Raw genomic sequence first — 24559 nt, 5'->3', positions numbered from 1 at the left:
ATGCTCCAGAGTTCATCCACCTGTAGCTCCAGTGCTGCAATGCGGTCCATCAGGAGCTGCAGGCGGATGCACTTCCCGCACACGTAGTAGTCAGGGACACCGGAAGCATCCCTGACTTCCCACATAGTACAGGAGGAGCATAACATGTGTCCGAGCTCTCCAGCCATGACTTAACCTTTAGATAAGCTTAAATTGGCAACAACAATGCTAACGGTTACCGACTGATAAAGAAAAGAAAAAGAAAAACTACTTACCAATCACCAGCCAATCATTTACCTTGGCTGTGATGTCACCTTTCGATTTCTTTCTACTTCTTTAATGAACAGAAAGCAGAGAATAGGGATAAACGGGACTTTTTAAGATTGGCAAGCTGTAACTAGTTGGGTCTCACAAGGATGAGGCCTCAGCTATTGACAATCTATATAAATGACCTAGATGAAAGGATCAAGTGTAATGTATCCAAGTTTGCTGATGATACAAAGCTAGGTGGGACAGTAAGCTGTGAGGAGAACATAAAGTGTCTGCAAAGTGATATAGATCGACTAAGTGAGTGAGTAGAGAAGTGGTCGATAGAGTATAAATGTAGGGAAATGTGAGATTATTCACTTTGGTAGGAAGAATAGAAAAACAGAATATATTTTAAATGGTGAGAAACTTTGAAATGTTGATGCTCCGAGAGATTTGGGTGTCCTTGTGCAAGAAACACAGAAAGCTAGCATGCAGGTACAGCAAGCAATAAGGAAGGCAAATGGCATGTTGTCATTTATTGCATAGGGGTTGGAGTATAAGAGTAAGGAAGTCTTGCTACAATTATACAGGGACTTGGTGAGACCACATCTCGAGTACTGTGCACAGTTTTGGTCTCCCTATCGAAGGAAGTATATATTTGCCTTGGAAGTGGTTCAACACAGGTCCACGAGATTGATTCCTGGCATAGAGGGCTCTCTTATGATGAGGGATTATGTAGAATGTGCCTGTACTCTCTGGAGTTTAGAAGAATGAAAGGTGATCTCATTGAAACATAAAAGATTCTGAAGGAGATTGACAGGGTAGATGCAGAGAGGTTGTTTCCACTGGCTGAAATGTCTAGAACTAGCAGGCACAGTCTCAGTATAAGCGATAGGCCATTTAAGACAGAGATGAGGAGGAATTTCTTCACTCAAGGTTTGTGAATCTTTGGAATTCTATGCCCAGGGGGCTGTAGATGCTGAGTCTCTGAATATATTCAAGGCTGAGATAGATTGATTTTTGGAGACTAGTGGAATCAAGGGATATGGAGATCAGGCGAGAAAGTGGAGTTGAGGCCGATGATCAGCCATGATCTTATTGAATGGCGGAACAGGAACGAGGAGCTGTACGGCTTACTCCTGCTCCTATTTCCTATGTTCTTATGTTCTTATATAAAAACTACAGCAGATATTCTCCCAGCTGAGAGATATACCATGCAAGGGGAGGTTGGCGATATTTGCTGGGCATTGGATCGTTAGTCTTTGACACAAGGTCTGCCTGAAACAGAAATAATTTCAGCTGGGACAAGAGAGCTCCCACAGGGTGGCCATTTTCAAGTACACAGGTACTTCATTTTTAGCACAGGCAGGATATGATAGAGCCTCGTCCTCCAGCACTCCAGTAATTACACTGCACAACTGAGTGATGGCCAAGACATTATGTTAGTAATCCCAATGGAATTCTGCCCACAATTTTCATCCATCATAATGTTGTCCCAAAGCCAGGGCATGGGTCATTTGAATAATTGAAGTGGGCGCCTGTGTCTGTAGCGGTGTAACAGGGGCACTTGCCCTCAAGGGGCCAGTGTATTCTATGAGAAGTCCCTGTTCCTGTGTGATCGAGGCTGATGTCAACTGGGACAATGATGAGAGGTGCTGAATTTTCAAATAACTGCTCTCCTGTGAGGTGAAGTCTTTGTTCCATAGGGATTGTCGATGATTTTATTAACTTTGGACCCATGTTCGGCCCAGAACAGAACCTACCCTGTCTCAGCAGACACAGGTACCACTGGGACAATCTGAGGGGATTCCCGGAATAACACTGGACGATCCCCTCACCCAGACATAATCCCAAACTGCTGCCAGGACGTGAGGGCAGCGGGCAGAATTAGCCACCCAGCCTCCCTTGCAACCCCTCCCCCCCCCAACTCTCCCATCTATTCAGTGTCATTCTTTTAAATAAGCTTCAGAGTAAATCCCCCTCTTTTGAACAGAAAATACATGAAGGTTTGATACTTTTACCGTAATATAGATCCAACAGATATTGTAATAGCAGCACTTATCTCATTTCCTTCAAAAGTTTAATATAAACTGCTTTTTTCAACAATGTCTTCAATCTCCTCCCATAATCTCGCTTCTCCCTGCTCAGTGTCCACTTTCTGGTGATTTTTTAAGTGCATCCATTGCACACCACATTCGCTTTACCTTTCAACTGGGACTTGCAATGGGGAGTTTGGGGTTAAAACTGGGGCAGGGAAAACCTTAGCTCTCCTTGTGGAACCTGGACGAGCACTCCTGCTCCTCCTTACCGCACAAGGGAAGTCAACGAAAAGTAATACAACCTCCCTTTGATGGGCTCTTCTGACCCCGAATCCTCGTCCTGCTGCCACAATGGCTTCCCCGCACAAGCCTCTGGCTAAAATAGCAATTGGGTACCAATGATGTAATCGGAACCTGATCTGCATATTTAAAGAAGAACATTCTCCATGTGAGGGGTGTTATATAAATGTTAGCAGTTGTTGTAGTTACATTTGTAATGCCTACATCTTAGAAGAGGATAACCCTGATTGAGCAGTAGCAGTACCTAGAGCCTTGCATTCATCCTGCACAGAACTACCAGCAGCTGTGAGTATCGAACCAGACACACCTACAGGGAAAAACAAAGAAACAGATGTTAAGAACAAAACAAGACCTTTGTTACTTGGTGCACTGGATTCATAAGTCACATGTTGACTATTTTTGCATAATTTCTGCCTTTGTTCTCTGGCTGATGATAGGCTATAGGTCCCTAATACCACTCAGGGTTAGGTCCTGGAACCTTGTGTCTCTATGGCTCAGTGCCTCAAAAGGTGGAGCATTAACTTACTTAGGCCTTTGAGCACTCATTATATTCGACAGTGGTTTATATAGTTGTGCAACCATTAACATTTGTGGTTTTTAAAAAAATCAAAATGGTGCCTTAAAATATGGAGACGCATCAACACAAGTGTGATTTATAATCCACGCTTTAAGCTTTAACAACTCTTGACACAATATTTTGTTGAAGCAATACTGTAATTAAACAAGCAATTCATAAGGATGATATTGTATTTTCAACATGGGCTTAGATTGGCTTCAAGTTGCCAGTGTAATTGTCAATGGATGGTGCCAAGTACTTAAGATTACAGCAATGAACAATGCTAACATATAATCAAAGTTACAGGGCTAAAATTTCCGAGGGGTGGGATGCAATTTTAACTCTGGGTAAAGTCGTAAAACGGTTGATGTCGAATTAACCATCCATTGCACACCACATTCGCTTCACCTTTCAACTGGGACTTGCAATGGGGAGTTTGGGGTTAAAACTGGGGCAGGGAAAACCTAAGCTCTCCTTGTGGAACCTGGACGAGCACTTCTGCTCCTCCTTACCCCACAAGGGAAGTCAACGAAAAGTAATACAACCTCCCTTTGATGGGCTCTTCTGGCCCCGAATCCTTATCCTGCTGCTCAACAGCTTCCCCGCACAAGCCTCTAGCTAAAATAGCAGTCGGGTACCAATGATGTAATCGGAACCCGATCTGCATATTTAATGAAGGACCCCACCAGAAGAAGAGGTTAAAATCGAAACTGTAGTAAATGAGTAGGACCTCCATGGGAAGGTTCCACGGGTGATTGTAACTGCCCGTCCAGTTTCCAGCAATGTTAAAATTGCTGCATATAGTTTCTATTAATATTTGGATTGATTATTTCTTTAGCTTACCAGAAGTTAAGTCCAAAGTGTTGTTGGTAGAATTTACTATGGCATCTGTACTTTCTTGCGTGATATCACCTTTTTTCAGTTCTACTGTTACCCCATCTATTTGTATTGTTGGCACCGGTGGTAGTTTCGACACTGCAGAGAGATCAAAGCATAGTTACACTGAAACAAAGTAATATATAGTTAATTAAAAAAATACCGTGGATGCTGGAAATCAGAAATAAAAACAGAAAATGCTGGAAATACTCAGCAGCTCAGATAGCATCTGTGGAATGAGAAACATAGAAACATAAATGCACGCTGACTTGGACGAACAGAGTTAATGTTTCAGGTTGATGACCTTTCATCAGAACTGGAAAAATTTAGACGTGTAACAGATTTTAAGCAAGTGCAGAGGCAGGGAAAAGTGGAAGGGAGGATTGAACAAAAGAGAGAAGGGGTTCAATTTTCCCCAGTGATTTGTGCCGTTTTTTTTGAGCAGGCTGCTCTTTTTGGCCTAAGTTGAAAAAACAGAGTTTCCCCAATCAATTTGCTAGTTAGTTACGATTTTATTTAAGTCAGTTTTTATTTCAGACAAAGGGGACGTAACCAGCCACCCGCGTCAATTCTGGTCACTTATTGAAGTTTGGCCAGCTGAGAGTTACTCCAGTTCTGCTTAGGCCAGCGTATGTGCTCTCCAGAAAACCCTGGGGAGAGTTAAATTAATTGCCGCAAGTAAGGAAATCAGCGCAGCAGGTGTCTGGACACACAGTAAAAGAATTGAAAAATACATAGCAGCAACTTACCCCTAATCCCGCCCGAAGGCTGTCCAGTCCCATTCTCAGTCCCCGGTTCACACACACACACACACACACACACACGAGAGAAAGGGAGATGGGACCGGGGACCGGACTGGGAGAATGGGGACCGATAATTGGACTGGATTGGCAAGCCCTTCGGGTGGGGTTAGAGGTAAGTTGCCGTTATGTGTTTTCAATTCTTTTAATGTGTTGCGGGCTGTATGCTTCTCTTTTCAGCCTCAGTTTGCATTGTATCCCTGGTTACCATGGCAGCATGATCTTTTTGGCACAGATCAAGGCTCCACCCCCAAAATTAAAGGACAGGTTAGGCCACGCCAAAATGAAGAAATCCAATGGGGAAACTTAGAACATTTTTTTTTGGCGTACTTGGGCCCCAAAAAAATCAGGCATAAAGTACGCCAAAAAAAAGCTTTGGGGAAAATTGGGCCCAAGGTCTGTGATAGGGTGGAAGGCAGGAGAGATTAAATGACAAAAGTGATGTTGATGCACGGCAAAATAAGATGATACTGGGGCAAGTAGAGGTGTAAATGGGTATAGCAGAATCATCAACAGTTGCCATCTGAAAAACACTGTGATTATCTGCACGAACATCTTTGCGGCCTTCTATGCATATGCGCAGTATCCCAGAGCCACACATGTGCACCTGATCCCCTCCTACACATGTGCGCTGTTTACCAAAGCTGCACCTGCGCAGTACACAGCAGTTGCGGCCTGCACCACGGGCCAAGCTTTGCTCGACTCCGCAAGGAAACTGTCACTGGATCCGGTGATCTCTGGTGGGGACGGTTGCGGGGGAAGAGAGACGATTGAAAGGGGAGAGAGATGGGTAATCAGAGGAGGGAAAGAGAGGGGGTCAGAGGGAGAATAGAGAGGAGAGGAGGGGGGAAGAGAGAGAGAGAAGGGGCCGAGAAAGAGTGAGAAGGGGAAAGAGAGAGGAGAGGGGGAGAGAGAGAGGGGGGAGAGACAGAAAGTGGATTGGAGGGGATAGACAAAGGTGGGATCAGAGGGAGAGAGAGGGAATCGGAGGGGGAGAGAGAGAAGTCTTCGCAAGGGAGAGAGAGAGGATCGGAGGGGGGAGAGAGACGGGGTCGGAGGGGAGAGAGAGGGGATCGGCGGGGTAGAGAGAAGAAGGAGAGAGAAGAGAGGGATAGAGAGAGAGGAGAGAGGAGGGCAATAGTGAGAGACAGAGGGTGATAGGGAGAGAGAGAGGAGAGGGAGAGAGGATCGAAGGGGCAAGAGAGAGGAGGAGGAGGAGAGGGGAGAGGACATCATGAACTTGGGGGGGAGAGAAGCTCAGGAACTCGGGGTTGGGGGGGGGTGGTGGTAAAGAGCATGGAGAGCATAGTGGGGATGGGGGAGGAATGTAATCCAGATACAAAGCCCTCCACACCTGGAGTACTGTGAGCAGTTCTAGGTAACACACCTTAGGAAGGATATATTGGCCTTGTAGCATAGATACCTGGACTCAAAGGGTTAAATTACGAGGAGAGATTACACAAACTAAGGTTATATTCCTGGAATTTATAAGGTTTTGGGATTAGTTGATTGAAGTTTTCAAGATATTAAGGGGAACTTGTAAAGTCCTGTCCCCTCAGTACAGATTCACACGAGGCATGTAGTGAAGTCAAGGTCACTCTGGACCTGCACCTTTATTTCACAGCTCTGGAAATCTGCACTTGCCTGAGACCTGTCCTTATATACCTGTCTCTTGCAAGTGCACCCCTGGTGGTAAGGTATGCTGGTGGTTACAGGTCATATCTTATTACAGTCATGTATAACATGTTGGGATACAGTTATATATAATAATGTAAGATACATGACATCACCCTCCCCCAAGGTCTCATTGTCTTTATAGGTTCAGTCTCTCAGGTGGTCTACGCTCTCGTGTGGAGCGTCTGAGTTGTGGTTCAGTTGTTTGCCTTGGTGTCTGTTTTTCTTTGGGTGTGGTTGCTGGTATCTTGCCTGGGCTGTCTGTTTCAATTGGTGTGATTGTTGTTGCCTCGCCTGGGCTGTCTGTTGGGATTGCCCTTTCCTCAGGTTGTTCCCTCTGTCTGTCCACCAGGTGTGGTGCGAGTTCCACATTGTAGTCTGCCTCTGGTTCCGCAGTGTTGTTGGTAAATCTGCTTTTGACTTGGTCTACATGCCTCCGGCAGGTTTTGCCATTGTCCATTTGTACTACCAGTAGCCTGTTTCCTTCCTTGCCTGTTACTGTCCCTGCAAGCCATTTGGGACCCCTGCCATAGTTTAGTACAAACACTTTGTCCCCTATCTCATTCCATCTCCCCCTCGAATTTCTGTCATGGTACTCAGTCAGCTTACGGCGCTTTGCCTCAACGATTTCGTGCATGTCTGGGAGGATTAATGAGAGCCTTGTTTTTAAAGTCCTTTTCATCAACAGTTGCGCGGGGGGGATCCCAGTCAGTGAGTGCGGACGAGATCTGTATGCCAGCAGCAGTCGCGACAGGCGACCCTGCAGCGTGGGACCTTGGATTTTAAGCATGCCTTGTTTAATGATTTGCACTGCTCTCTCCGCCTGGCCGTTGGAGGCCGGCTTGAACGGTGCTGTCTTGACTTGATTTATGCCATGGTCAATTATAAAGTCTTGGAATTCTGCACTGGTGAAGCACGGACCATTGTCACTGACCAATATGTCAGGGATTCCGTGTGTTGCAAACATGGTTGCGAGGCTCTCCACAGTGGTGGAGGTTGTGCTCGAGTTTAAAATGGTGCATTCGATCCACTTTGAAAATGCATCTACAACTACGAGGAACATTTTGCCCATGAATGGGCCCACATAGTCTACGTGCACCCGCGACCACAGTTTGCTAGGCCAGGGCCAGGGGCTCAGTGGAGCCTCCCTGGGGGCATTGCTGAGTTGGGCACAAATGGTGCACCTTCGGACGCAGAGCTCCAAGTCCGCGTCAATACCAGGCCACCAGACGTGGGATCTGGCTATGGCCTTCATGAGAACGATCCCCGGGTGCTCGCAGTGGAGCTCCCGGACAAATGCCTCTCTGTCTCTCAGAGGCATGACTACTCGGCTGCCCCACATCAGGCAGTTTGCTTGTAGTGATAGCTCATGCATGCGCCTGTGAAAGGGTTTTAATTCCTCGGGGCAGGCATCGCGAGCCTCTGCCCAGTCACCGGTTAGGACACATCTTTTTACCAAGGATAACGTGGGGTTGCTGGCTGTCCAGGCTCTGATTTGGCGAGCCGTCAAGGGCGAACCTGTGGACTCAAAGGCATTGATTCCCATGACTATCTCACAGTCTTGTTCGTCAGACACTTCCATGGTCGCCAGGTGTAGCCTGCTGAGCGCGTCGGCACAGTTGTCTGTGCCTGGTCTGTGCCTTATGGTACAGTCGTAGGACGCCAGCATGAGTGCCCACCGTTGAATTCGCGCCGAGGCGTTGGCATTTATTGCCTTGCTCTCAGATAGGAGGGACGTGAGGGGCTTGTGGTCGGTTTCTAATGCGAACTTGGCCCCGAAAAGGTATTGGGGCATCTTTTTGACACCGTACACGCATGCGAGCGCCTCCTTCTCTACCATTCCGTACCCGCGCTCCGCCCGCGAAAGTGACCTGGAGGCATAAGCCATGGGTTGTAATTTGCCCGCACTATTGACATGTTACAAAACGCACCCGACCCCATACGCTGACACATCGCATGTGAGAACTAGCTTTTTACCTGGGTCAAAGAAAGTCAAAACACTATTGGAACACAGAAGGTTGCGTGCCTTATTGAAGGCGCGTTCCTGGGCGTCCCCCCAAAACCAATCGCACCCCTTCCTGAGTCGCAAGTGGAGAGGCTCCAGCAACATGCTTAAGTTCTGCATAAAGTTCCCAAAGTAATTGAGTAGCCCAAGAAAGGCGCGCAGTTCTGAGACATTCCGGGGCCTGGGTGCCAGGCGAATTGCTTCTGTTTTGGACTCTGTTGGGCGGATTCCATCAGTGGCAATCCTTCTGCCCAAAAATTCAACCTCGGGTGCGAGAAACAGGCACTTGGATTTCTTGACTCGTAGGCCTACCCGATCCAACCGCTTTAGTACTTCCTCCAAATTGCGGAGATGGGAGTCGGTGTCCCTGCCCGTGATAAGGATGTCGTCCTGAAATACAACTGTCCCCGGGATGGACTTGAGCAGACTTTCCATGTTGCGCTGAAATATCAGCTGCCAACCTGATGCCGAATGGGCATCGATTGTACATGAAAAGGCCATGTTGATGGTGGTGAGTAGCTTGGATTCCTCGGTCAATTCTTGCGTCATATACGCAGATATGAGGTCTAATTTTGAGAAAAGTTCACCTCCAGCCAATGTGGCAAATAAGTCCTCCGCTCTGGGCAGCGGGTATTGGTCCTGTAGGGAGACTCTGTTTATGGTAGATTTGTAGTCCCCACAGATTCGTACGGATCCATCAGGCTTCATGACTGGGACGATGGGATTGGCCCAGTCGCTAAATTCCACAGGTGATATAATGCCTTCCCACAGAAGCCTGTCTAGTTCGTGTTCAATCTTTTCCCTCATCACATAGGGTACAGTTCTGGCCTTGTGATGGACCGGTCTAGCATCCTGTGTGATGTAGATTTTGACTTTGGCCCCTTTGAAAGTGCCCACACCTGGCTGAAAGAGATGTTCAAATCGCTTTATAACTGTTCAGCAGGAGATCCGTTCCTCTAATGACATGGCATGGACATCATCCCATTTCCAGTTTAGTTTTGCCAGCCAGCTTCTCCCCAGCAGTGCTGGGGGGTCTCCGGGGACAATCCACAGGGGAAGTCGGTTCACTGTCCCTTTGTGTGTGACAGAGAGCATGGCGCTGCCGAGGACTGGTACGATTTCTTTGATATAGGTCCTTAGTTTGGTGTCGACCCTTGTGAGTTTTGGTCTGTCTCTTTTATGCGGCCACAGTTGTTCAAATTGTTGAGCCCCCAAGAGAGATTGACTCGCTCCCGTATCCAGCTCCATGTTGACATATATCCCGTTGAGTAGGACCCCTCATCATTATAGGAGGCATCCTGTTGTAGGAGCAGCGGCCATTGATCGTGTTGACCCGCTGTACATCGGTGTCCCGGGTACTGTCCCCACCATCTTCTGGTCCGCTTTCCGACCCATCCGTTTCGTATACTAGCCGAGCTGCCGTTTTTTTTGCACATGCGGGCCAAATGCCCTGTATTTTCACAATTTCTGCAAACAGCCTGCTGAAATCGACATCCGCTTGACAAGTGTCCTCCCCCACACCTCCAGCACAGACCTGTTCCATTGTTCAAAGAGTTCCCAAAGAATGAGCTGCTTCTGGCTGATCTCTCTTGAGCTTCTCTCAGTTTGTAGTTGATTGCTCGCATTGTGGGTTGATGAGGTGTGAATGGCCGTTCCTGTGGCCCTTGATGGCTTCTGCTTGCTGTCGAGAGCCTGTTCTCCCGGTTTTGTCTGTGTGTGGGGGTAGCAGCTTGTTTAGTGCTGTGAACTTCTTGTTCTAATATTTCGTTAGTTGTCGTACCTGCATTGTAAATCAACCTGGTTTCTTCTTCCCCTTCCAAGAATGTCTGTGCAACTAGTGCTGCTGCCTCTAAGGTCAGGTTTTTGGTCTCTATGAGCTTTCGGAATATGCCTGCATGGCCTATTCCTTCAATGAAAAAGTCTCTCAGAATTTCTCTCCTCAGTTCATCGGAGAACTCACATAAACTAGCCAACCTCCGAAGTTCCGCCACGAAGTCGGGTATGCTCTGGCCCACACAGCGTCTGTAGTTGTAGAACCTGTGTCTGGCCATGTGTAGGCTGCTTGCTGGCTTCAGGTGGTCTCTTACCAATGTGCTCAATTCTTCAAACGACTTGCTTGCTGGTTTCTCGGGTGCCAACAGATCCTTCATTAAAGCGTATGTTTTCGAGCCACAGCTGGTCAAGAGATGGGCTCTTCTCTTGTCTGCCTTATCGTCGCCTAACCAGTCTTTGGTTACAAAGCTTTTCTGGAGCCTTTCTATAAAGACCTCCCAATTGTCTCCCACATTTTACTTTTCATCTGATCCATTGTTCGCCATTCTGTGGATTCTGTAATCCCATAACCCATCGCCACTGTAAAGTCCTGTCCCCTCAGTATAGATTCACACGAGGCATGTAGTGAAGTCAAGGTCACTCTGGACCTGCACCTTTATTTCACAGCTCTGGAAATCTGCACTTGCCTGAGACCTGTCCTTATATACCTGTCTCTTGCAAGTGCACCCCTGCTGGTAAGGTATGCTGGTGGTTACAGGTCATATCTTATTACAGTCATGTATAGCATGTTGGGATACAGTTATATATAATAATGTGAGATACATGAAAGAACTGATAGGGTAGATAAAGAGAAACTATTTCCGCTGCTTGGGGTTCTGGGACTAGGGCCTACAGTCTAAAGATTAGAGCAAGGCCCTTCAGGAGTGAAATTAGGAAGCACATCTACACGCAAAGGGTGATAGAAGTTTGGAAGTCTCTTCTTCAAATGGCAATTGATGCTAAGTCAATTATTAATTTTAAATCTGAGATGAAAGATTTTTTGTTAACCAAAGGTAATCAGTGATATGGGGCAAAGGCAGGTATGTAACAACATAAGAAATATGAACTGGAATAGGCCGTTTGGATCTTCGAGTCTGCTCCGCCATTCAACAAGATCATGGCTGATTTTCTACCTCAAAGCCACCTTCCTGCACTATCCCCATATCTCTTAATTCCCTCAGTTCCCAAAAAATTATCAACCTCTGTCTGGAATATAATCAATGACTGAGCATTGACAGCTCTCCTTGGTAGAGAATTCCAAAGATTCAGAACCCTTTGAGTTGAAGAACTTTCCCCTCATCTCAATCCTGAATGGCTGGTCCCTTATTCTGAAACTGTGACCCGCTTTCTAGATTCCACAGCCAGGACAAACATTTTAGAACATAAGAACATAAGAAATAGGCGCAGGAGTAGGCCATTTGGTCCCTTGAGCCTGCTCCGCCATTCAATAAGATCATGGCTGATCTGATCATTGGCTCAGTTCCACTTCCCTGCCCTCACCCCATAACTCTTTACTCCCTTATCGCTCAAGAATCTGTCTATCTCCACCTTAAATATATTCAGTGACCCAGCCTCCACAGCTCTCTAGGGCAGAGAACTCCACATATTTACAACCCTCTGAGAGAAGAAATTCCTCCTCATCTCAGTTTTAAATGTGCGATTCCTTATTCTAAAACTATGTCCCCTAGTTTTAGATTCCCCCATGAGTGGAAATATCCTCCCTGTATCTACCTTGTCGAGCCCTCTCATTATCTTATATGGTTCAAAAAGATCACCTCTCATTCTTCTGAACTCCAATGAGTATAGGCCCAACCTACTCAACCTTTCTTCATAAGTCAACCACTTCATCTCCGGAATGAACATAGTGAACCTCCTCTGAACTGCCTCCAATGCAAGTATATCCTTCCTTAAATAAGGAGACCAAAACTGTATGCAGTACTCTAGTTGTGGCCTCACCAATACTCTGTACAGTTGTAGCAGGGCTTCTCTGCTTTTATACTCCATCCCCCTTGCAATAAACGCCAACATTCTATTTGCATTTATGGTTACTTGCTGTACCTACATAGTAACATTTTGTGTTTCATGCACAAGGACCACCAGGTCCCTCTGTACTGTAGCACTTTGCAATTTTTAGCCATTTAAATAATGATTTGCTTTTATATTTTTTCTGCCAAAGTGGATAACCTCGCATTTTCCCACATTATACTCCACCTGCCAAATCTTTGCCCACTCACTTAGCCTGTCTATATCCCTTTGCAGATTTTTTGTGTCCTCCACACAACTTGCTTTCCCACCTATCTTTGTATCATCAGCAAACTTTAGCTACATTACACTTGGTCCCTTTATCTAGATTGAAAATATAGATTGAAAATAGTTGAGGCCACAGCACCGATCTCCGTGGTGCCCCACTAGTTACTGTTTGCCAACCGGAAAATGACCCATTTATCCCAACTCCCTGGGGCCAATTTTCAAGGCCTCCGCCGCCCAAGTGACACCCAAAGTGTCGACGATGGCCGCTTAGGTACCAGCCAAGGTCCCTTGAAGGTCAGCGGGCGGCAAATGGACGACATATGCCACCAATCTGGGCAGCAGCGGGCAGGAGGTCTCATTCTCGGCGGCACAGGCACTTGCTGCCCAAGTGCTGCCAAGGATGGAGTTGGGCCCAAAGAGGATCGAAAACCTGAAAAAAAAATGCAGCAGTAAAAAAAAAACCTATTGGAAGACCTCCAGGGGACCCCATGCAGGTAAGTTGCTGTGGAATTAAAAAAAAAATGTTCACTTACCTTTTTTTCAGATTCTTCATCCTTACTGTCGGGGACAGACCAGCCTCCAGCCAGCGGTCCAACCCCATTCTGCCGCTGAGTCCACCGACTCCTGCCCACAGGAATGTGGGAGCTCAGCAGGCAAGAGGTCAGTTGCGCCACTCGGCAGTGGGCGGTTCCTGGCGGCTCTCACCTCTCGCCCACTCTAGGCCACCTCGAAAGTGGCACTGGGCGGATCTAGAAGAACAATGTCGGCGGCAGTGGGCGGCAGTCAGCGGCAGTGGGCAGTGAGGTGATAAATTTCGGCCCCTCTGTTTTCTGTTAGTTAGCCAATCCTCTATCCATGCTAATATATTACCCCCAACACCGTGAACTTTTAACTTGTGCAGTAACCTTTTATGAGGCATTTTATCGAATGCCTTCTGGAAATCCAAATACACCACATCCACTGGTTCCCCTTATCCACCCTGCTCATTACATCCTCAAAGAACTCCAGCAAATTTGTCAAACATGATTTCCCTTTCATTAAACCATGCTTGACTGAATTATGCTTTTCCAAATGTCCTGCTACCGCTTCCTTAATAATGGACTCCAGCATTTTCCCAACGACAGATGTTAGGCTAACTGATCTATAGTTTCCTGCTTTCTGTCTGCCTCCTTTTTTAAATAGGGGCATTATATTTGCGGTTTTCCAATCCGCTGGGACATCCGCAGAATCCAGGGAATTTTGGTAGAATAAAACCAATGCATCCACTTTCTGGAGCCATTTCTTTTAAGACCCTAGGATGCAAGCCATCAGGTCCAGGGGACTTGTCCACCTTTAGTCCCATTATTTTACCGAGTACTTCTTTGTTAGTGATGGTGATTGTTTTAAGTTCCTTCCTCCCTATAGCCCCTTGATTCTCCATTATTAGGATGTTTTTAGTGTCTTCTACTGTGAAGACCAATACAAAATATTTGTTCAATGTCCCTGCCATTTTCCTGTTCCCCATTATTAATTCCCCAGTCTCATCCTCTAAGGGACCAACATTTACTTTAGTTACTCTTTTCCTTTTTATATACCTGTAGAAACTCTTACTATTTGTTTTTATATTTCTTGCTCGTTTACTTTCATAATCTATCTTCCCTCTCTTTATTTTTTTTTAGTCGTTCTTTGCTGGTTTTTTAAAGTTTCCCAATCCTTTGGCCTCCCACTAATCTTGGCCACTTTATATGCCATTGTTTTAAATTTGATATCATCCTTTATTTCCTTAGTTAGCTACGGTGGTTATCCCTTCTCTTAAAGTATTTCCTTCTCATTGGAATATATTTTTGTTGAGGGTTATGAAATATCTCCTTAAATGTCTGCCACTGCTCATCAACCGTCCCACACTTTAATCTATTTTCCCAGTCCACTTTAGCTAACTCTGCCTTCATACCTTTGTAGTCTCCTTTACTTAAGCTTAACCAACTTTCTCACCCTCCAACTGAAATTGAAATTCAACCATGCTATGATCATTCTTTCCTTGAGGATCCTTTAGTAGGCGATCATTTATTAATCCTGTCTCATTACACAGTACCAGATCTAAGATATGCATCCTGGTTGGTTCTGCAATGTACTGTTCAAGGAAACTATCCTGGATACACTCTATGAACTCTTCCTCAAGGCTACCTTGGCCAATTTGATTTGTCCAATTACTATGAAGATTAAAATCACCCATAATTATTACCGTTCCTTTTTTACAAGCCTCCATTATTTCTTGATTTTTACTCCGTCCAACAGTGTAGCTACTGTCAGGGGGCCTAGAGACGACGCCCACTAATGACTTCTTCCCCTTATTATTCCTTATTTCCACCCAAACTGATTCTACATCTTGATCTTCTGAGCCAATATGAATTCTCACTACTGCACTGATCTCATCCTTTATTAACAGAGCTATCCCACCTCCTTTTCCTTTCTGCCTATCCTTCCGAATTGTCAAATATCCCTGAATATTTAGTTCCCAGCCTTGGTCACCTTGCAACATCTCTGTAATGGCTATGAGATCATACTGGTTTGTATCTATTTGTGCTGTCAACTCATTTAATTTGTTACAAATGCTGCGTGCATTCAGATAACTAGCTTTTAATTTTGGTTTTTTTAATCATTTTTCCCTGCTTTGACCCCACTTTCTGATACACTCTTATTTTTATACATTCTGTCCCTTCCTGTCACAGTCTGGTTATCATTTCCCCCAGTGCTACCCTGCTCGATTGCCTTCTCCTTGCTCTTTGACTTTTTAAATTACCACTCACCTGGATCTTCCCCCTCACTAATTAGTTTAAAGTCCTCTATACTGCCCTAGTTATTCGATTCGCCAGGACACTAGTCCCAGCAAGTTTCAAGTGAAGCCCATCCCAACGGAACAGCTCCCTCTTACCCCAGTACTGGTGCCAGTGCCCCATGAACTGAAACCAATTCCTCTTATACCAGTCCTTAACCCTGGCACCGGGCAGGCAACATAGCCTTCAGGACTCATGCTCTCGGCTGTAGAGAACAGTATCTATCCCCTAATGATACTATCCCCTACCACTACAATCTTTTTACTCCCCTCACTGAATGGCCCCCTGTACCACGGTGCTGTGGTCAGTTTTCTCATCCTCCCTGCAGTCCCTGCTCTTGTCCACACAGGGAGTAAGAATCCCATACCTGTTAGACAATTGCAAGGGCTGAGGCTCCTCCATCGCTTCCGCCTGGGTCCCCATACCTTCCTCACTCGTACTCACACCCTTCTGTCCCTGACCACGGACCATATTTGAGTTAATGAATCTAATGGGTATGACTGCCTCCTGGAACACAGTGTCCAAGTAACTCTCCCCCTCCTTGATGTGTCGCAGAGTCCGCAGCCCGAACTCCACGCGGAGCCGAAGTTCCTCGAGCTGCAGACACTTACTGCAGATGTGGTTGCGGTGGACTTCAATGGGGTCAGCATTTTCTCAGCATTAACCCTGTCAAACCCCTTAATAATTTTATATGTTTCAATTAGATCACCTCTCATTCTTCTAAACTCTAGGGAATATAACAACACATCATCATCATCATAGGCAATCCTTCGAAGCGAGGATGACTTGCTTCCACGCCAAAAAGGGATGAGTTCACAGGTGTTTCAATGAAGGACCTAATACTCCAGATTCCGAACCACATCGAGAAGGGTGGAAGATGCCGTGCTTGGATTTTTTTTTAACGTGTGTTGGTCGTTGCACACCAGCCACCACACAGGATTGACAGAGCTAGGTCTTGGTCCTGTGGCAAGGATTACCCAAGACTAACTGGAGAGCAGCTGTGCTGCACAGACCGAGCGCGCACATATCACAATGTGGGCTGGCCCGTGCTGCCCCTGGGCCCTCGCCTCTTCTGGGCCCTAGATTCACGCCTCTCTTAGGCCCCGGTCACTTCCCTCTACCGACTCTTGCCGCTCCTTCGCCCCTTCTGCTGTGCCTGCCTGCACTGCAATAGAAACATAGAAACATAGAAAATAGGTGCAGGAGTAGGCCATCCGGCCCTTCAAGCCTGCACCACCATTCAATAAGATCATGGCTGATCATTCCTTCAGTACCCCGTTCCTGCTTTTTCTTCATACTCCTTGGTCCCTTTAGCCGCAAGGGCCATATCTAACTCCGTCTTAAATATATCCAATGAACCGGCATCAACAACTCTCTGCGGTAGGGAATTCCATAGGTTAACAACGCTCTGAGTGAAGAAGTTCCATCTCAGTCCTAAATGGCTTACCCCTTATCCTAAGACTATGCTCCCTGGTTCTGGACTTCCCCAACATTGGGAACATTCTTCCCGTATCCAACCTGTCCAGTCCCGTCAGAATTTTATGTTTCTATGAGATCCCCTATCATCCTTCTAAACTCCAGTGAATACAGGCCCAGTCGATCCAGTCTCTCCTCATATGTCAGTCCTGCCATCCCAGGAATCAGTCTGGTGAACCTCCGCTGCACTCCCTCAATAGCAAGAATGTCCTTCCTCAGATTAGGAGACCAAAACTGAACACAATATTCCAGGTGGGGCTTCACCAAGGCTCTGTACAACTGCAGTAAGTACTACTCCGATACGCAAATCCTCTTGCTATGAAGGCCAACATACCATTTGCCTTCGTCACCGCCTGCTGTACCTGCAAGCCAACCTTCAATGACTGATGAATCATGACACCCAGGTCTCGCTGCACCTCCCCTTTTCCTAATCTGCCGCCATTCAGATAATATTCTGCCTTCGTGTTTTTGCCCCCAAAGTGGATAACCTCACATTTATCCATATTATACTGCATCTGCCATGTATTTGCCCACTCGCCTAACTTGTCCAAATCACCCTGCAGCCTCTTAGCGTCCTCCTCACAGCTCACACCACCACCCAGTTTAGTGTCATCTGCAAACTTGGAGATATTACACGCAATTTCATCATCCAAATCATTAATATATATTGTAAAGAGCTGGGGTCCCAGCACTGAGACCTGCAGCACTCCATTAGTCACTGCCTGCCATTCTGAAAAGGACTCGTTTATCCCGACTCTCTGCTTGCTGTCTGCCAACCAGTTCTCTATCCACGTCAGTACATTACCCCCAATATCATGTGCTTTGATTTTGCACACCAATCTCTTGTGTGGAACCTTGTCAAAAGCCTTTTGAAAGTCCAAATACACCACATCCACTGGTTCTCTCCTGTCTACTCTACTAATTACATCCTCAAAAAATTGCAGAAGATTTGTCAAGCATGATTTCCCCTTCATAAATCCATGCTGACTTGGACCAATCCTATCACTGCTTTCCCAATGTGCTGCTATTTCATCCTTAATGATTGATTCCAACATTTTCCCCACTACTGATGTCAGGCTAACTGGTCTATAATTACCCATTTTCTCTCTCCCTCCTTTTTTAAAAAGTGGTGTTACATTAGCAATCCTCCAGTCCAGTGGAACTGATCCAGAGTCGATAGACTGTTGGAAAATTATCACCAATGCATCCACTATTTCTAGGGCCACTTCCTTAAGTACTTTGGGATGTAGACTATCAGGCCCTGGGGATTTATCAGCCTTCAATCCCGTCAATTTCCCTAACACAATTTCCCGCCTAATAAGGATATCCTTCAGTTCCTCCTTCTCACTAGACCTTCGGATCCCTAGTACATCGGGAAGGTTATTTGTGTCTTCCTTTGTGAAGACAGAACCAAAGTACTTGTTCAATTGGTCTGCCAATTCTTTGTTCCCCATTATAAATTCACCTGAATCCGACTGCAAGGGACCAACATTTGTCTTCACTAATCTTTTTCTCTTCACATATCTATAGAAGCTTTTGCAGTCATTTTTTATGTTTCCGGCAAGTTTCCTCTCGTATTCTATTTTCCTCTTCTTAATTAAACCCTTTGGCCTCCTCTGCTGTATTCTAAATTTCTCCCAGTCCTCTGGCTTGCTACTTTTTCTGGCTAATTTGTATGCCATTTCCTTGGATTTAACACCATCCTTAATTTCCCTTGTTAGCCACGGTTCAGCCACCTTCCCTGTTTTATTTTTACTCCAGACAGGGATGTACAATTTCTGAAGTTCATCCATGTGATCTTTAAAGGTTTGCCATTGCCTATCCACCATCAACCCTTTAAGTATCATTCGCCAGTCTATTCTAGCCAATTCACGTCTCACACCATCAAAGTTACCTTTCCTTAAGTTCAGGACCCTAGTTTCTGAATTAACTTTGTCACTCTCCATCTTAAAAAAGAATTCTACCACATTATGGTCACTCTTCCCCAAGGGGCCTCGTACAACAAGATTGCTAATTAGTCCCTTCTCATTACACATCACCCAGTCTAGGATGGCCAGCTCTCTGGTTGGTTCCTCGACATATTGGTCCAGAAAACCATCCCTAATACACTCCAGGAATCCTCCTCCACCGCATTGCTACCAGTTAGGTTAGCCCAATCAATATGTAGATTAAAGTCGCCCATGATTACTGCTGTACCTTTATTGCACACATCCCTTATTTCTTGTTTGATGCTGTCCCCAACCTCACTACTACTAATTGGTGGCCTGTACACAAACCCCACTAGCGTTTTCTGCCCTTTGATATTCCGTAGCTCCACACATACCAATTCCACATCATCCAAGCTAATGTCCTTCCTTACAATTGCATTAATTTCCTCTTTAACCAGCAACACCACCCCGCCTCCTTTTCATTTCTGTCTATCCTTCTTAAATGATGAATACCCCTGGGTGTTGAGTTCCCAGCCTTGGTCACCCTGGAGCCATGTCTCCATTATGCCAATCACATCATAGCCGTTAACTGCTATCTGCGTTGTTAGTTCGTCCACCTTGTTCCGAATACTCCTCGCATTGAGGCACAGAGCCTTCAGGCTTGTCTTTTTAACACACTTTGACCCTTTAGAATTCTGCTGTAAAGGGAGCATTTTTGTTTTTAGTCTTGGGTTTCTCTGCTCTCCACTTTTACTATTCTCCTTTCTTTCTTTTGTTTCTGTCTCCATTTTATTCCCCTCTGTCTCCCTGCATAGGTTCCCATCCCCATGCCATATTAGTTTAACTCCTCCCAAACAGCACGAGCAAACACTCCCCCTAGGACATTGGTTCCGGTCCTGCCCAGGTGCAGACCGTCCGGTTTGTACTGGTCCCACCTCCCCCAGAACCGGTTCCAATGTCCCAGGATTTTGAATCCCTCCCTACTGCACCACTGCTTAAGCCATGTATTCATCTGAGCTATCCTGCGATTCCCACTCTGACTAGCACGTGGCACTGGTAGCAATCCTGAGATTACTACTTTTGAAGTCCTACTTTTTAATTTAACTTCTAGCTCCCTAAATTCGTCTCGTAGGATCTCATCCTTTTTTTACCTATATCGTTGGTACCTATATGTACCACGACAACTGGCTGTTCACCCTCCCTTTTCAGAATGTCCTGCACCCGCTCCGAGACATCCTTGACCCTTGCACCAGGGAGTCAACATACCATCCTGGAGTCTCGATTGCAGCTGCAGAAACGCCTATCTATTCCCCTTACAATCGAATCCCCTATCACTATTGCTCTCCCACTCTTTTCCCTGCCCTCCTGTGCAGCAGAGCCAGCCACGGTGCCATGAACTTGGCTGCTGCTGCTCCCCCCTGATGAGTCATCCCCCCCAACAGTACCTAAAGCGGTGTATCTGTTTTGCAGGGGGATGACCTTGCACTACCTTCCTTGCACTGCTCTTCCTGTTGCTCTTCCATTCCCTATCTGGCTGTGGACCCTTTACCTGCGGTAAGACCAACTCACTAAATGTGCTATTCACATCATTCTCCGCGACCTGGCTTCATAGCCGTCGCCCTTCTGCAGCAGCATGCGCTGCTCCCTGCAGTGGTATGCCGTCGCACGCTACCCTCGCCAATGGCCCCGGCCTGCTGATGGTCTTGCAGGCCGGGACCGCGCCACAACACAAGTTATATTTATATCATGCCTTTAACATAGTGAAACGTCCCAAGGCGATTCGCAGGAGTATTATGAGATAACAAAATTGACACTGAGCTGCATAAGTAGAAATTAGCGCAGGTGACCAAAAGTTTGGTAAAAGAGGTATGTTTTAAGGAGCGTCTTGAAGGAGGAAAGAGAGGTTGGGAGGCGGAGAGGTTTAGGCAGTGAGTTCCAGAGCTTGAGGCCTAGGCAACAGAAGACATGGCCACCAATGGTTGAGCCCTAGTCTATATAGGCCTCAATCCCTCCTCATAGGGCAATCCCCTCATCACACAAACCAGTCTAGTGAACCTTCGTTGCACTCCCTCTAAGGCAAGTATGTCCTTCTTTAAGTAAGGAGACCAGAACTGTACACAATACTCCATGTGTGACCTCACCAATGCCATGTATAACTGTAGTAAGACATCTGTATTCTTATACTCTATTCCCTTTGTAACAAAAGCTAGCATACCATTTGCTTTCCTAATTGCTTGCTGTACCTGCATGTTAACTTTCTGTGATTCATGTACAAGGACAACCAGGTCCCTCTGAATGCAAATATTTCCCAGTCTCTCACCATTCAAAACATATTCTGCTTATTTGTTTTTCCTACCAAAGTGGATAACTTCACACTTCCCCACATTGCATTCCATTTGCCATGTTCTTGCCACGAAGTCAACCTGTCTATGTCTCTCTGCAGCCTCTTTGCATCCTCCTCACACCTTACTTTCCCATCTAACTTTGTTTCATCAGCAAACTTGGATACATTACACTCAGTCCCTTCATCGAAGTCATTGATATAGATTGTAAATAGGTGAGACTCAAGCAATGATCCTTGTGGTTCCCCGCTAGTTACAGTTTGCCAACCTGAAAAAGTCCCGTTTATTCCTGCTCTCTGTTTTCTGTCCATTAACCAATCCTCAATCCATGCAAATACATTACCTCCAATCCCATGAGTCCTAATTTTGTGTAATAATCTCTTGTGTGGCATCTTATCGAATGCCATTTGAAAATCCAAATACACAACATCCATTGGTTCTCCCTTATCCATCCTACATCTTCAAAAAACTCTTAACAGATTTAGCAAACACGATTTCCCTTTCATAAAAGCATGTTGCCTACCTAATCATATCACGATTTTCTAAGTGCCCTGTCACCATGTCCCTAATAATGAATTGTCGTATTTTACCTACTACTGATGTCAGGCTAACTGACCTATAGTTCCCTGTTTTTTCTCTTCCTCCTTTCTTAAATAATAAGGTTATGTTTGCTACCTTCCATTCCTTGGAGACTGTTCTAGAATCTAGGGAAATCTGAAAGATTAATACCAGTGCATCTACTATCTCTGCAGTTACATCTTTTAAAACCCTAGGATTCAGGTCATCAGGTCTAAGGGATTTGTCACCACTGATTTCTTTAAGTTCGTCATTCTCTCTAGACCCTTGCTTTCCTATTATTTCCGGAATTTTTTGTGTGTCTTCTACCGTGAAGACAGATACAAAATATTTGTTCAACATCTCTGCCATTTCCTTATTGCCCATTATAATTTCTTCCATCTTTGCCTTTATAGGGCCCACATTTACTTTCACTAATCTATTGCTATTTACAAACCACTAGAAATGTTTACAACTAATACAAAAATATGCAGTTGCTGGAATCTGGAATAAAAACAGAAAATGTCGGAAATTTCAGCAGGTCAGGCAGCATCTGTTGAGAGGAAGCAGAGTTAACGTTTCGGGTCTGTTATGTATGTTAACTGGGTTTTACCTGCCGCCGGAGGGCGCGACTGTTGGAGTCCTAATGGTCACCGGCAGACACATGCAAGCCATGTATATAATGTTGGCAGCCATGTTGAATCCTCACTTTGAGAATGAATAAACTGGAGTAAGGTCATGCCTGGAATAGCTCACCATACTTAGCCTCGTGGAGTTATTCGATACTTAACAATTGGTGACGAGTTAAAAATACGAACTTTCGTGCAACCATGTCTGTTGGCATTTTAGAGAGATTCGTGGAAGGGGAAGACTGGGAGGATGTCACTGATCGCCTCAACCATTACCTCGTAACCAACGGATTGAAAGGAACAGATAACGCAATTAAGCACAGGACAGTTCTCCTCACCGTTTGTGGGTCAAAAATTTATGGCCTTATCAAGAGTCTACTCTCACCGACTCAACCAACAGATAAGACTTACGATGAGTTATGTACACTGGTTCGGAACCACTTTAAATCGAAGGAAAGCATCATGGCAAGGTATCATAAGAACATAAGAACATAAGAATTAGGAACAGGAGTAGGCCACCTAGCCCCTCGAGCCTGCTCCGCCATTCAACAAGATCATGGCTGATCTGGCCGTGGACTCAGCTCCACTTACCCGCCCGCTCCCCTTAATCCTTATTGGTTAAAAATCTATCTATCTGTGATTTGAATTCATTCAATGAGCTAGCCTCAACTGCTTCCTTGGGCAGAGAATTCCACAGATTCACAACCCTCTGGGAGAAGAAATTCCTTCTCAACTCGGTTTTAAATTGGCTCCCCCGTATTTTGAGGCTGTGCCCCTTAGTTATAGTCTCCCCGACCAGTGGAAACAACCTCTCTGCCTCAATCTTGTCTATTCCTTTCATTATTTTAAATGTTTCTATATGATCACCCTTCATCCTTCTGAACTCCAACAAGTAAAGACCCAGTCTGCTCAATCTATCATCATAAGGTAACCCTCTCATCTCCGGAATCAGCCGAGTGAATCGTCTCTGTACCCCCTCCAAAGCTAGTATATCCTTCCTTAAGTAAGGTGACCAAAACTGCACGCAGTACTCCAGGTGCACCTCACTAATACCCTATACAATTGCAGCAGGACCTCCCTGCTTTTGTACTCCATCCCTCTCGCAATGAAAGCCAACATTCCATTCACCTTCCTGATTACCTGCTGCACCTGTAAACTAACTTTTTGGGATTCATGCACAAGGACCCCCAGGTCCCTCTGCACTGCAGCATGTTGTAATTTCTCCCCATTCAAATAATATTCCCTTTTACTGTTTTTTTTTCCAAGGTGGATGACCTCACATTTTCCGACATTGTATTCCATCTGCCAAACCTTAGCCCATTCGCTTAACCTATCTAAATCTCTCTGCAGCCTCTCTGTGTCCTCTACACAACCCGCTTTCCCACTAATCTTTGTGTCATCTGCAAATTTTGTTACACTACACTCTGTCCCCTCTTCCAGGTCATCGATGTATATTGTAAACAGTTGTGGTCCCAGCACCGATCCCTGTGGCACACCACTAACCACCGATTTCCAACCCGAAAAGGACCCATTTATCCCGACTCTCTGGTTTCTGTTAGCCAGCCAATTCTCGATCCATGCTAATACATTTCCTCTGACTCCGCGTACCTTTATCTTCTGCAGTAACCTTTTGTGTGGCACCTTATCGAATGCCTTTTGGAAATCTAAATACACCACATCCATCGGTACACCTCTATCCACCATGCTCGTTATATCCTTAAAGAATTCCAGTAAATTAGTTAAACATGATTTCCCCTTCATGAATCCATGTTGCGTCTGCTTGATTGCACTATTCCTATCTAGATGTCGCGCTATTTCTTCCTTAATGATAGCTTCAAGCATTTTCCCCACTACAGATGTTAAACTAACCGGCCTATAGTTACCTGCCTTTTGTCTGCCCCCTTTTTTAAACAGAGGCGTTACATTAACTGCTTTCCAATCTGCTGGTACCTCCCCAGAGTCCAGAGAATTTTGGTAGATTATATTGTTTCTATACGCACAATCGCTCCGAGGGCCAGGACGTGGCGGAATTTGTCGCCGAGCTGAGACGTCTCGCTGGGCCGTGCAACTTCGGAGCTGCATTGGAGGAAATGCTGCGGGACTTTTTCATGCTTGGCATTGGCCACGAGGTCATCCTTCAAAAGCTGCTGGCTGCTGAATCTCTAGACCTGAGCAGGGCCATCACGATCGCCCAGGCATGCATGTCCATGGACGAAAACTCGAAACAGATATCTTCCCAGCATCGAAACTCACCGGCAAATACTGTGCATAAAATA

At 45.7% G+C, this 24559-nt stretch overlaps 1 protein-coding gene across 1 annotated transcript in view; it reads right to left on the bottom strand.

Moving 5' to 3' along the window:
• Positions 1–24559, bottom strand: part of LOC139257083 (protein mono-ADP-ribosyltransferase PARP14-like) — a 187617-nt gene that overhangs the window by 106151 nt on the left and 56907 nt on the right. The window contains exons 10-11 of the mRNA XM_070874389.1: positions 3967–4098; positions 2812–2874 (exon numbers count right to left, since the gene is read on the bottom strand). Coding sequence (XP_070730490.1) covers positions 2812–2874; positions 3967–4098 — 195 coding nt within the window. The remainder of the gene's footprint in view (positions 1–2811; positions 2875–3966; positions 4099–24559) is intronic.

Source organism: Pristiophorus japonicus, chromosome 3 (assembly GCF_044704955.1).
Source record: "Pristiophorus japonicus isolate sPriJap1 chromosome 3, sPriJap1.hap1, whole genome shotgun sequence".
In the NCBI taxonomy this organism is placed as follows: domain Eukaryota; kingdom Metazoa; phylum Chordata; class Chondrichthyes; family Pristiophoridae; genus Pristiophorus; species Pristiophorus japonicus.
Note: the sequence above shows the minus strand (reverse complement) of the source record. Positions and strands in the feature narration are given on the sequence as shown.